The sequence below is a fragment of the Sapajus apella genome, unplaced genomic scaffold (assembly GCF_009761245.1).
Source record: "Sapajus apella isolate SASKATOON/1434 unplaced genomic scaffold, GSC_monkey_1.0 scaffold42, whole genome shotgun sequence".
NCBI classification, from domain to species: Eukaryota; Metazoa; Chordata; class Mammalia; order Primates; family Cebidae; genus Sapajus; species Sapajus apella.
The window spans coordinates 14,949,148-14,963,366 of NW_022436982.1; the positions used below are offsets into that span (position 1 = coordinate 14,949,148).

The following is a 14,219-nucleotide window of genomic DNA, read 5'->3' on the forward strand; positions in this document are numbered from 1 at the left end:
TGGCACATATACACCATGGAATAGTATGCAGCCATAAAAAACGATGAGTTCGTGTCCTTTGTAGGGACACGGATGAACCTGGAAACCATCATTCTCAGCAAACTGACACAAGAACAGAAAATCAAACACCGCATGTTCTCACTCATAGGTGGGTGTTGAACAATGAGAACACATGGACACAGGGAGGGGAGCATCACACACTGGGGTCTGTTAGAGGGAAATAGGGGAGGGACAGTGGGGGGTGGGGAGTTGGGGAGAGATAGCATGGGGAGAAATGCCAGATAAAGGTGTGGGGAGGAACACAGCAAATCACACTGCCTTGTGTGTACCTATGCAACAATCTTGCATGTTCTTCACATGTACCCCAAAACCTAAAATGCAATTAAAAAAATACAAATACAAATAAAAACAACAACAACAACAACAAAAGAGAAGTATTCTACCAGTTGGAGTTCAATACAAATTGGGGTTCTAAGTTGTTTCATCCTACACCAGCACTTGAGGGTTTCTCAGTTTCTAGAGAGAAGGGTTCTTGCCTTATTTATCATCTCAACGTATCTAATGCCCAGTAAAGATCAAGAGCATTGTAGAGGCTACTGCAATGGCTCCTTGCCAGCCCCCAACTTCCAATCATGTACCTCTACAATCCACCTGCCACAAGTTAGCCCATGTGAATATGTAAAATGCTAATCAGGTCATGTCACTTTCCTGCTTAACATCCTCCAAATTCTTCTATGGTATTCAGACTAAAACCTGAACCTCCCCTTCCCTTGGTCTCCGGTTACCCTCACAACCTCGTCCCATACTACCTCTACCTTTGCCTCCCCTTACTACAGACAGCCAAATGAACTTCTTTGGAGCTCTTTCAACCAAAGCTATTGTCCCTTTAAGGTTTTTGCACTGCCTTTCCCTTGTCCAGGAGTGTTCTTCCTTCTCACATCACAGTGCTGAGCACTGGGCATCATTTGAATCTTGGTTTACGTGTGATCTCCTTAGCACACCTATCTAAAGTGGTCATCAAATCATTCTCTTATCATACCCGTTTTAATTTTCTGCCCAACACTTACCACCACCTGACATTTTTCTTGCTCACTTTTCTGTTTGTTGCCTTTCTCCATTCATTGTTAATTCATTCACTATTATTTAGTACCTGCTTGGTGCTGGTTACTGAGGATACAGCAGTAAAGATAGTCTCTAGCCTTGTGGATAGGCAATCAACAAATATGTAGATAACACATCAGATAATGATAAAATTATCTAAATAGAGTTAAAGGGATAGACAATGATGAGGGGTGCTCATCATACAGTGACAAGGAAGGCCTCTCCAATATGTGTCATTTGAGCAGAACTCCAAAGACATGTAAACTCCAAGGGAACCTAGTTTCATTTATCACAATATTCGTAGCAAGTCGATGTATACCTGGCATATTATAGTTAGTTAGTAAATACTTAAGGATTGAATAAATATGCATACCTCTCTTTTAGCACTTATAATACTACATTACTACTCTGGCTCCCAAACTGGACTTTGAATTTCATCAACAGGAAATGAATCTTCTTTTCCGCCATCCCTAGTACCTAACATAGAATCTGGCTTAGAGTAGGCGTGAGAATGTTTGAAGAATAAAGGATACAGAAAGTAGGGATTAAGATGAACCAGCCAGTCATAATATACTAAGGACACCCTGTAAATGACTGCTTGAGAAGCTGACTTGCACTTCTAAGAATCATGTGAATTTCAACAAGGTATATAAATGATGAGACACAGCAGTATCAGAATTGATAGTGATTCTTTTCTAAAACTAATGTCTTTCAAATCAAACTTTGGAATACTTAAAAGCAAAGAAATAACAGACTTCTCTCACTTTTGTCTGGACCTATCTAGCTGGCTCATGCTATTTGGAGGATACTTGAACAAACTGCAAAGTCCCACAAACCAACACACAGCCGAATCTTGCAGACTCTCAGAAGGTGGATTTGGGCCTTTAGCAAAAACAGACTAACTGAACTGTAACACTGGGCATTTCAGCACATCTCTGTTTGAAAATAAATGAGCATTTCTGAATCACTACCAGACATAGTAATGATGACAAGCAATGAAACCCAACACAGAAGAGGTCACCAACGGCCCACAGCAAAGCAATCCCAAAGGCAGCATGCTCTGTGCAGATACATTCATTCTTTTCTCAAACAGAACTTAAAAGACATAGAAAACTAAGCTCCAGCCATATTTCTTATTGACCAGCCAAGAAAAATGGAAAAATTATGATGTCAAAGATCAGAAATGTAAATCTCTTATTTTTCCCTACCACATGCCATTTAATTGCATTGAAAAGCTTAATCAAGGCTAGATCCAGAAAAAGAAAATTTCTGATGGTGGCAAAAACTGTTTGTTCCTGCCTCTCAGGGGTTTTCCCTCTTACCCCCTTAGTGCTACCCTCCCCCACAACAGTGTCCTGGATGATGAAGGATCCAGGACTTGCCCTCTGCTTGCCTAGGCCCAGGGCATCAGTGTTCTTAGCACCTGGCTGCCACGTCTCTGTTTCTAGAAGATTCCACTGAACTTTCTCCATCTTAAAGCCATTGGGGTTAGACTCTCAATGCCCATTAAGGTGAAAATTAAAAGGCCAACGTGTGTTTTCTAAGTGCTATTTCAAGAATTATTGGTGTTCCTGAGATTACTAGGCCGAAAAAATTGTTCAGTGATTAAAGGAGAGCTTTGAAAACACAGCATACTATATTGTCTACTTGGAAAGTCACAACACACACTGGAATGCTTAAAAGAGTAAAATAAAAAGAAAAATCCCAAATAATTTTCAGTTGGGGGATAGTTAAATGCATTCAGGAACAGTAATCAGCTGTTAAAAAAGGTAATATAGACCACTACATACTATTTCAAAAACATCTCCTAGACATGCTGTTAAGTAAAAACCGAGTCACATTTCTGAACATGACTAATATCCTATTAAAAAACCCAAATCCTATGTGTGCATACATGCTTTTTATGTAATACAGTAAAATATATAAACATTCTAAAAGGATGTATACCAAATTATTAAGAATGATAGCCTCCGGGGAGCATTGGGGGGATGAGGGAGGCTTGTACTTTTTATAGATTTAGATATTATTTGAATTGTTTTATAGCCCTTTTATTACTTTTATAATAAAAAATCAAGTGTGATATTAAAAAAATAGACATAAAATCCAGCAGTACATACATCTGTTTAGCTTTAAGTTTACCCTTCTCAAACTCATGTGATCACTGAGCCTGTTTGTGGAACATTTAGAAACAACTTGTGCCACAACTTTTGAAGTTACTGTGGTCAAAGTTCTCCCATCAGCATATGGGTTTTAACCTTCTGTGACCTTCTGTAAATAAGGGAAGGAGGGAGGAGGGGCCTGGGAGATGATATGGTACAGCCCCCTCATTTCTGAAAGGAAGAGACTAAGACCATGAAAAGTGAGGGGCCTTGGCAAGATCAGCTTGAACCCCTCCATGCTTGTCTACCTTTTTCCACATCATCCCTGCAGTCACCAGGTGACCTAGATGGGCCACGGTCCTTGGATTTCATAAAAAGTCTCCAACACTCAAAGAAATTGTCAGGACTTCCAAGTAAGCCAGGAGCTCCATGTTCTCCCTGCAGGCAAAGGCTGAACAGAATCCTGATGACCCCTGCCCATTGCTCTGTCTTGTTCCACAGCTTTTTAGGAGGAAGTAGGAAGATGTTAATTCCCATCTTTTCCCTCAGGCAGTCAATTGTGATTCTCTTCAATCCCAATAGTACCAATCCCAGCCAACAGACCCAGGGGATGGAAGTAAAACTTGGTACCTACACTTGATAAACTGACTGTCTGGTAGAGGAGAGGGCATGATGGTGGTGTAATAGGCATAGCAGGTGCGCTGACAGGACTGAGTTGCAGGGCACCCCTCATCTCCCTGGGGCCAGACACTGGAGCTGCCACTCAGTGACCTCAAAAGGTTTGACTACAATCTTCACAACCATGTTATAAGGATTTTTGGAGAAAATGACAGAGATAACAGCAGTTAAGCTCATCAAGGAAAGTATGAGTGGTGGGGGTTGGGTGGGGGGCCTCGGGAACAAAGGGACAGGTTAAAATCACAAGCTCTGGGGCATGCTGCCTGTGTTCAGACCATTTCCAGTGTTTCTATGCAGGTCCAACATCTGTGCCTTAGCTTTCTATCTAGGGCGTGGTAACAATAACCTACTAGTTCCTAGGATTTTGGGGGAAAATTAAGATAATGCCTTCAAAGCACTGCGCATACAGTAATAATACTTAGTATTGCTATCAAAGCTATTTGGTCTATAAGTACTAAGGCTGAGAGGCAGTATTATTGACATTTCAAAGGCAAAAAAAAATGATGTGCGCAGGATGGACAAAAGTTATTATATGTCTGTTCACCCAGTCTCAGAAGAGTAGACAGAACTCTTCCTTGTAATGAAATAAACTTGATATTGAACACTTGTTTCAGCTCTTACTGAAGTATGATCTTGGGTGAGCTGCTGAACCTTGGTTTTCTACATAAAACTGGAGGTTAATGTCAATCTTGTGGATTGACTACTGGAATAAAAAATGCAGTTACTTATAAATAAACCTGGCACAGTGCCTGGAACAATAAACGCTGGCTTCTTTCCTTCCTTACCAACAGCTAGCAAGCCAGAGAAGAGGATTAGTGAAACAATAGCATTTAGATGTAGACTTAATGAAAAGAGCATTATGCTTGGATTCAGAGAAGATAAATGGTTAAAATGAGGAATCTAGACTAGAGGATCTTGATTCTGTGATTCTTTAAAGTGACTACCCACAGGGAAGTTCTTTTTTTGTTACATATGGTAGCTCTGATGCCTAATAAATAAGACCTTCAGTAAGTTACTTAACTTTATGTGTTTCCTCTTCTATAAAGTGTAGGTAAAAACTGTATCCACTTCTATTCAGTGAGATAAACAAATAAAGAGTTTACATTTGCCTGGCAGATAGTCACTACTCAATTAATGACAACTATGTTCATTGCCAGGGCCCCTGTAAAGATTAAAAGAGACAAAATATGTAGAAAGCATGGCACAGGTAGTGGTAAAAAACATTATTAATTCTACTACCACTATTGGCTTTACATTATAAATGGCTTTGGCCCAAAGAGACTAGTAAGTGATACATGCTGTCATCCTGATAATGACACATCAAAACAGAGACGACAGGAGATATTAGGATAATTAATCACAGGTCCAACTGGGAATAAAAGCTTTCTGCATCAAACAGCTTTGTTCAGCCCAGACACAGGAGGGGCTCACCCATGGGAAACAGCAGGTGCCGGCTGCATTCTCTGCCCAGCCCTGGGGACCACACACACAGAGGCAGTGTCCCAGTATCCAGGCTTTTCCATGGTTCATCTTACAGAGCAGTAACATAATAATGCCTTGGCCTAGAATGATGTCTTTCTGCCACAAGTTCAAAGCTATCCAGAGAGTATCTCATTCATCTTTGGGATCCTACAGGGATGGGGGTGGGTAGGCAGTGTTGCTAGTCTCTTATAAGGATGAGAACAGACAGCTTAGAAAAATGAAATAGTTTCTCTTTGCTCCAATAGTCTATCACTGCTGAGAGAGGGCCTGCACCCCATGATGGGATCCCCGAGGCCAGCTGTAAGCTCTACTCCTGAAACACCTTGAAGACTGTGTAAATAGTGTGATTTGGGCTAGATGTGGTCCCTTGCCTCCCTCCCAAGACCAGGTTAGTTACAAAGCTCACCTGTCACTGAACTGAACTTCTTCTCCATTCCTGGCCCAGCTGATGGTAGGCCTTGGGTGGCCGACGGCCTCGCAGTGCAGAAGAACACTCAGTGTCCCGCTGGCCAGGGCCACTGTCTGCCCCAGGTGGGTGACCACCTCCGAGGCTGAGAGCTGCTGGGCCGCGGAGATCTTGCGCAGGATGGTGGGCTTGCGGTGCGGCCTGCGAGAGCCGCCCCCGGCATCCCCGGCGGAGGAGGTCCGCAGGGAGCTGCTGAAGCCAGACACGTGTTTATGAGGCGAGACCGCCACGGGGGGAGTCCTGCGCTCCGAGGGCTTCAGAAGTGTGTCCTGGTGCTCCAGGTGGCTGCGGAAGATCTCCTGGGCCAGCTGGGCCACCAGGTGCTTGCTGTAGAGGTCGCGCAGCTCCTCGGGCTGCTGGGAGAGGTTCCTGAGGATGTCGTCCAGGCGCCGCTGCTCGGTCACCACGGTGAAGGGCAGGTGCAGGAGCGCTTGCTCCGCGCCCGAGTCCTCCTCCGAGGTCGCGTTCCTTTCCGCCGACTCCGGCGCCTCCCACGAGGCCAGCAGCTCTCCGCGCCAGCCGCCCTGCTCCAGCAGCCGGGAGACGAGGTCGTCGTAGCGGCTCCCCGGGCTGGCGGCCAGGCCCCGCTTCTCCGCCTTGCTGCCGTTGGAGAAGATCCCGTTCTGGTGTTTGTGGGTCTGCAGGGCCTCCTTCGGGCCGGCCTTCCTCCCCGCGAGCGCCTCCTCCTCACTCCTCGGGCTCAAGGGCCGGGCCACGAGCTTGCGGTTGCCTCCGATGAGCTTAATCACAAAGTGCTCCCGGGCCGGGCCCGCGGAGCAGGTGTAGACCCCCGCATCCGAGGGCTTGAGGCGGTGGATCTTGAGGTAGCCGAAGGGGCCCACCGTGACGTGCGTGGAGCTGATGAGGTGCTGGCCGTCCTTCTCCCAGGTGATGAGGGGCTTGCGGACCCGGCGCGCTGGGCAGCGCAGCACCACTGCCGTCTTGGGGAGCAGGTAGGCGAAGCCCCCCACCACGAAGTGCAGCTTCCTCTGCCTGCGAGTCTGGATGTAGACCTTCCTGGCGGCCGCGATGTGCGGGCTGTGCTTCGTGGACGGCCGCCCGGGCCCTGGAAGGAGAGTGAAGCCGAAGGGACAGAGAAAGGTGGGGAGACAGAAAACCCAGAGTGAGATGCCGCCAGGAAAGAGAGGCAGATGAAAGGGCCAGAGTGAAGAAGAGAGAGAGAGATGGAGGCATCGGAGGGACGGGAGAGAAGGCGTTCTTCAGGGTTTATTTTGGCCAGGGCCATCCTTTACTGCCTGTGTTTTTCAGGAGAACCTCGCGCCCAGCTGTGGACCATCAAGCTGCCACCACAATCAGAACTAATGAGATGCAGTGGGCAACCCAGCGTCTCCCTGCTGGGCCTTGTTGCCCCTAGAAGCTGAGATTCGGAGTTCTAAATGGAGGAGGGAACCCAGGGGAAAGGCACTTTCTCTCATTAAAAGAATTTTTAAACAATAAATTAGCACCATAAAAGATGCAGAGGACAAAGAGGAGAACGTCCTCCTTTAAATGTTTACCTTTTGGGTCCTGCAAGGCACTAGAGCCCTAAAGGACCTGGTGAGGAGAGCCCAGAAGTGTTGCGGCTCTAGGAATTAATAGTAATCAGTTCAAATCTGTTTAGAGTTGTTTAAAACCCCAGAGTGGCTAACGTTAGACATCATTAGTACGATGCTGCCTCCAGCTTCCAGATCTCTGTATGCCAGCGAGTGAACTTTGCTCTACCCCCTGCAAACTGTTTTTCCAGGGGAGGAGAGAATTCGGCCTGGCCACCCGTAATTAAGATTCCTTTTCCGTCTCCAGCTGAGCTCTCCTGCCTGCAGCCCTCCAGGGGGTTCTACTGTCCCACTATTTCCCCCAGGTGTTGGGTTTAGGGAAGGCCACAGCGTATTGGCTATACCTGCTGCTGTTTGGGTTTCATCTCCCCATCCCCCGAGCCCTGACATACTTACTTGCACAGGTTGCCAGCATACAGGGCCTGATGGAGGAAGAGAAAGGCAGGGGCGGGCACAGGGTGGAATTGACAGCAGTTGAGATCCCGGTTTTCAGCACCTTTCGGCAAATAGCACTTCGAGTCTGAGTGCCTTCCCCACAGCTTGTGGAACACTGTCGGAGAAAGAAGGGCCAAATGCACATAAATTCAGGAAACTAGAAGCTAATTTTAAAGTAGACTCTCAAACTCATCAAAATATGAGAAAAGTTGCTTGGAAAAGCAATAGCCACTGAGATAGAAATACAAATTATGAGGTAATGATGTGGAAGACATCCCCATTTTGCAGACATACTGCACTCTAAGATTTTCTACTCTGAGGTTTCCTGAAGACATTTTATCTATTTTACTTATATAGCCTGGGCTTCAGAGTTAGTGAGTTGTAGAGTGTTTAAATCCCAACTCAGTATTTCACTAGTTGGCAAGTTACCTAAATTCTCTGAGTCTGTTCCCATTTATGCTTAGTTTGCAAGTCTGGGAATTAAGTGAGATAATATAGTTTGAATGCCATACATAGAAATGACAATTATTATTAATTCCTTTTCCTTCCTTCACAAATAAATGACAATATTTTCGTGTCAAGAATTACTTAACTGTTAAGAATCTACTTTGTCTAAGTAGTGTGCTGGAAGTTATGAAGAAAAGATGTGCAAGAGAGTTTCTAACCCCAATGAGCTGTCATTCAAATGAGGGGAAAATTCCAATGTTAAAATGAAATAGTTCTTTTGGGAAATCTAAGTCAAAACCACGAGATAACACTTCATAGCCACTAGAACAGCCATCATAAAAAAAAAAAAAAGACAATAGCAAGTGTTGGTGAGGATATGAAAAATTGGCAGTTTCACTCATTACTGGTGGGAAAGTAAAATGATACAGCCACCTTAGAAAACAGATTGGGTTTCTTACAAAGTTAAATGTAAATTTACCATGAGAGGATTGGGTCTCTTCATCGCCGAGAAGCCCCTGAATCGCTTCCTTAACGTAGTTATGGAACACAGTTTTAAAATCCCTGCTCTGGCTTAACTTCCTTAACCAGAGATATAGACATTGAAGCTAGAGAAAGAGCTAGACTTGACCAAAGTCGTAACCCAATCTTCTGACCTGAAACTGTTATTATGTTTCTAGTTAGCAGCCTTCAAACAGCTACCAACGCAACTGCAATTTTATTCCTGGGTATCTACCCAGGAGAGACAAAAACATACATCTACACAAAGACTTGTATGCACATATTCACAGCAGTATGACTCATAATTGAAAATCACCCAATGGCTATCAACTGATGATTAAATAAACAAAACATCCGATATCTCTCCAGGGGAATATTATTCAGCCATTAAAAATATAGTTCTTTTACGTGCTATAACATGCATAAACCTTAAAACATGCTAAGTCAAATTCTATAATGTGTAAATCAGACCTCAATAAAGGTGTTTATAGAATTGTAATTACAGAATTTAGTAAAAATATACAATTAGAAGACCAAGTAGTATAAAAATAATGCTAACAATAATCGAATGCTTATAGTACACTAGACATCTCCTCACCAAGGTCTTGAAGATGGTTGGAATCTGGGTGGGTGTAGAGAAACAGGGATCAGATGGGAGACAGGGAAATATCCAGAAAAAACATAGAAAAGTTCAGTGTAGGAGTCCCAAGGCAGGCATGGGACAGAACAGTTTGACAGAACAGAGGCCTCAAGGTGGAAGTGTCAGGAGATTGAGGGTTAATTTGGAGCCAGACTTTGAAGACCTTTAGTTTTCAGACAAGAGGTTTGTAATTGGTCCATAAGGCAGTGGAAAGCCACTGAAGAGGGGGGTGACGTGATGAAACAGGCGTTGGGAGAGGGTTAATCTGGCAACAGTGTACAGAAGGGATGCAAGCAGGAGATGAATGGAAGGTAGGGCGTCGGGGAAGGAGGCTGTCATCTCCAGGCTTGCGATGATAAAGGCCTGAACAAGGGTTGCGGGAGTGCGTCACGTTAACTTGAAAAATGACAGTAAAAAAAAAAAGAAAAAATGATCTTATATTTTCAAATGTTATATCCTAACATGTTGAAGTGACAGTATTCTGTGTGATGCCACCCTGAAAGATATTTAAGATGCAGAAGATGGAGATGAGAATCAAACCCATTGCTTTTATAGTCTGACAATTATGGGTTCCAGATTCCACATATTCCTTATTTTATTGCAAATGACAGTGCCAAATCCAAGGATCAGATGGGATGGAGGTAAGAAGCCTGAAAAATTTAAAAAGCATAGTTGTTTTGAGGCTGCAAAGTAGAAACATAAAACCAGAGTTTTGGGTCAGAAGATTGGGTTATAACTTTTGTCAAGTCTAGCTCTTTCTCTAGCTTCAAGTTCTGTAACTCTGGAATAAGGAAGTTAAGCTAGAGCAGGGATTTTAAAACTGTATTCCGTAACTATGTTGAGAAAGTAGTAATTCAGGGGCTTCTCAGGTAATGAGGAGACCCAACTGTTGGATAACTGAGATCACTACTCACACTTAAACCAAAACAGCTCTAATTTTATGTTTAAGATTTTTGACTTCATAGTAACATTTCATTTGATAAAGCATTCTGTGGTTTTAGTTTTTTAACAAAGTAATTAGGCTATAGGATCTTTCAAGCTGCTTCTAGCTCTAAAATTGACTATTTTTAAGACATTTTTGGCAGGAGAAGGAGCAACTTCCATAAAATAGGATTTAAAAATATTTAATATCCAAGTCTTTCAGGAGATTGAGGATTTCTTTTAAGGAAAAGAAATATGCCCTTTTGAGAGGTCTTAACTTCAAAAATAGAATCTGTAAGTAATTTTATTTGAAATTGTAAAACTTTGGTTTAATTCCATCTCTGTGGGATTCTGTGCAGTAACTATGAGATTGAGCCCAGATAGTTGAGGATGAAAAACACCCGCAGATCATCTAGGTCTTCCCTTCTCCAAGAGCAGTCTCATGGGAGGTGTGGAATGCACATCTCATCTCAGCCAGGGGGCCAGGGGAATGGTCATGAGGATGACAGGGCCAATGCGGAGCCTTTGTGAACACCTCCAGGAGCGCTTCAATAGGGCACCAGTGTGAGTTTAATCCCAGCGATTCAGGGATTACTTCCCACCATGCCCAGCCCCACCCCAAATGTTTGGAATTTACATTCATTAATCCAGATAGTTCAGAACCTAGTAACATTCCTTGGATAAGAGTTAACTCCTCCCAGTTCCCAAAATATAACATTCTCTTGAGGAAGACCAGGAGAGCCTGTCGGAGACCTCAGGCCCAGCCAGCCACGGTGAGTGCTTCCTTTTATTTCCTTTCCTTCTCATGATAAGTGAGCCCAAATGGAAGAGAATCATGAGGTTCTTTTAGTAGGCACAAAGTATTTTACATGCAATATATATTAAATTTAATTTCTGCCTCCCACATACATGATGGATGCTATTGTATCTCCGTTATACAGATAAGCAACCTAAGACCAAAAAGGTTAAGTAATTAGCTCAAGGTTATATAGCCAGTAAGTGGCAGAGTCAGATTTGGACCTAGGTTTGCCTGTCTTTGAGGAGTCTGGACTCTTAACAACACATTGCACTCTTAACAACACATTGCGCTAGTACTGTTCTGAAGGCCTACGGTACTTAATGGGACCAGTGGGACCTTTTCCTTAGTCCAAAATCTCAAGGGTCCCTCTCAAATCTGCAGGCAGAAAAGAACTTTTTCTGAATCCTCTGTGTCTCATATACTTCAAAGGCCACAAACTCCAGGAACACAGGAAGACAATTATAATACACACAAGCCCCTTCCTCAGCAGCCCACTCATGATGGACTATCAGCTGGTAGGCTTAGGGGAGCAATTCCTTTTATAACACTGCACTGGGAGAATGTTTTCATCTAGAGCCACTTGGCAAATACATCGGTGTTCTTCAAATGCCATATCCCAAATCAACGTTCCCATGGAAAAATTGTCACTAACATGCACGTGCACAAATACAAATATACACATGCTCATTTTATACACTTTTAATCTTTTATCTTGCTGAAATCAAATTTCTTTCCAAAACATGAGAAAATAATTCCCCAAATGTTCTGAGACATTTGGGGTGAGATACCACAGGAAGCAATTTTACTGCCAAATTATAAAACCTCCTGTGGTAACTTAAGTTAACTTTTAATTGCAATGCACGTAGCAGGCACCATCTCATAGACTTCTATGCGGGTTGATAAGATGCGGGCAAGAATTCTAAGAACCTATGTTGAGAGAGCTGGATCTTAATTTTCACAGGCAGCTTTGCCCTCTGTAGGCAAGTATCTCTGTGAGGTATTTCAATCAGCAGCAGCTCCCTCCTGTTGAGTTGTATACTATACAAAAAAAAAGGCAGTGGGGTTAGGAAGGCCCATTCAAATGCTTATATGCTAGAAAAAGGAAAGTCTTAATCTGGTTTTACAGAAATTTTCACTTCAGGTCTAGCGATTCTGTTCTAGGCTAAATCTGCTTGTGAGGCAACAATTTTGGGGGGATTTCTCCATGGAAGACACACAGGCCTATGGAGCTGGAGAATCGAAGGCAACTCAAGGAAGTGATCGTGGCTGAAAACAAATGACTTGAAGCTAGGTGTAAATGAATCAGCAGACACCCGAAATAGAAGAGGCATGATTTAGAAAGATAGGTTAGTTAGAGGTATGTCTCTGACTTAGGAGATAAAGTCACGAATGGTGAATGCTGACACAATCACTTCCCAAAGTGTAGGGCAGCAAGGGAAATCCAATTCTCTTGCTGGGAAGTTGTTGAAGATTTTTAGAGCCAGGAAACTAACAGTAAACAGGCAGGATTTCCTTGGCCTTCTTTTCCTAATAAATCATGTCCTTTATCGTCCAATAACTTGGAAGAGACGTGCTAGAGAGGCTTTGCCCTTCCTGAATAGAGACTAGAAACATCTGGGAGGAGGTACAGGGAGGTCAGGAGGAGGGGTGGTGTGGAGCTAGAAGGAGAAGAACCCAGTGTGTGGAAAACAATTCTGGGCCAAAACAGCACCACCGAGGTCTGGTTTTGTTCCACAAGAAGCCCATTTACAATTCCAAGCTTCCGATTGCCGGGTAAGTGCTGGCTACGTAACTCGGGCCCCTGCAGCCTCGTTAAAAGCTAGTTACACACTATGGTGTATGTGGTTACAAAAATACTGTTCCATAATGTTAGGAGGATTGCTTTGTTTTCTTCTTGCCTTTTCTATGTATATGTTTGCGGTGCCTTCCTTTCCTACCTGGGTGTCTTTTATTCTCTCCCGAGGAACACACGTACCTCTGTCCAGTCCAAGAGAAGCCACTCGCTGGGACAGTCATCTTTCTTGCATGCTTGCTGGGAGGCTGGTTTTGAAGCTGAACAGAAGGTCTCCGGAAGCTCCAGGAAGCTGCCATCAGCCATGCGCTGCTTGCAAAGAACCTCGCGTTTCTGAACACCCCCGCCACACGTTCTGGAACACTGGGGAAGGAAAGACGGAAAGAAAAAAAAGTAGATCCTATATGGGAAGTCAGTTTGTCTAACTGCTAATTCTTACCTTAGTTTGGAAGAGTAAAGGAAAAAGAAAAAAAAAGCAGAAAAAGAAAAAAACCAGGAATTGGTCCAAAGGATTTTGTTTCTTCACTTTGAGGTGAATTTTGTGGCAAGATCTACCCTCTCCACTCTTAATCCCAGGTATTTAACTAGAGTATCCAGGAATTTCTGGGGCCTTTAAATCTTAGAAAGTAGCTCCTGAACTATGATTTGCAGCCCCATCCAAGACAACTGGTTTAAAAGGTTAGTATAATAGAGTGTTCAGCATATTTATGATCCAGGGAAAATCATCTCTGCTGCTTCCAGGATGAACAGGAGAGAGCTCCTGCCATCGGTATAAATCTGGAGAAATTAACTTGCAGAAAAGACAGTCCTTTCGCTAAGTGAAGGCACTCTACCACACTGAATGGGCATCAGATTTAGGGTCTGGTTTTCTTAAGAAGCCCCCTGGAATACTTTTCTTGCAGGATTGATGTTTTCTTAGGGCAGTGGGGGCCAGAGCCACTGAAATTTGGAATGCAAGAAAAATGGCCTCATGTCAGTGGTTTTCAGAGGAACCCCAATAAAGCACATTGCTTACATGTAACTGAATAGTTATGATCCAGGGTCATGAAGCGGGAGGGAGGACCCCTGAAGCACAGACTGTTGGCTATTTTCAAATGTGTATCCCTTCCTTATCAGAGCAAAGGAATCCCCAGCTTTTCACTAGGCATATGACATTTCAGCATAAAGACGATATTTGCCAATCTCCATTGAAGGTACACACAGCCATTTGACTAAATGCTGGCCAATGGGATATAAAGGAAGGGTTGTGTGTGCTTTCAGGGAAGTACCCACAAAGAGAGTGTGGCATCTCTTCCCTTCTTTTTCTCT

General features: G+C 43.7%; 1 protein-coding gene across 1 annotated transcript in view; it reads right to left on the reverse strand.

Annotated features, from left to right (window-relative positions):
- Positions 1–14,219, reverse strand: part of ADAMTSL1 (ADAMTS like 1) — a 423,754-nt gene that overhangs the window by 125,188 nt on the left and 284,347 nt on the right. The window contains 3 exon segments of the mRNA XM_032300230.1: positions 5,767–6,892; positions 7,776–7,929; positions 13,095–13,274. Coding sequence (XP_032156121.1) covers positions 5,767–6,892; positions 7,776–7,929; positions 13,095–13,274 — 1,460 coding nt within the window.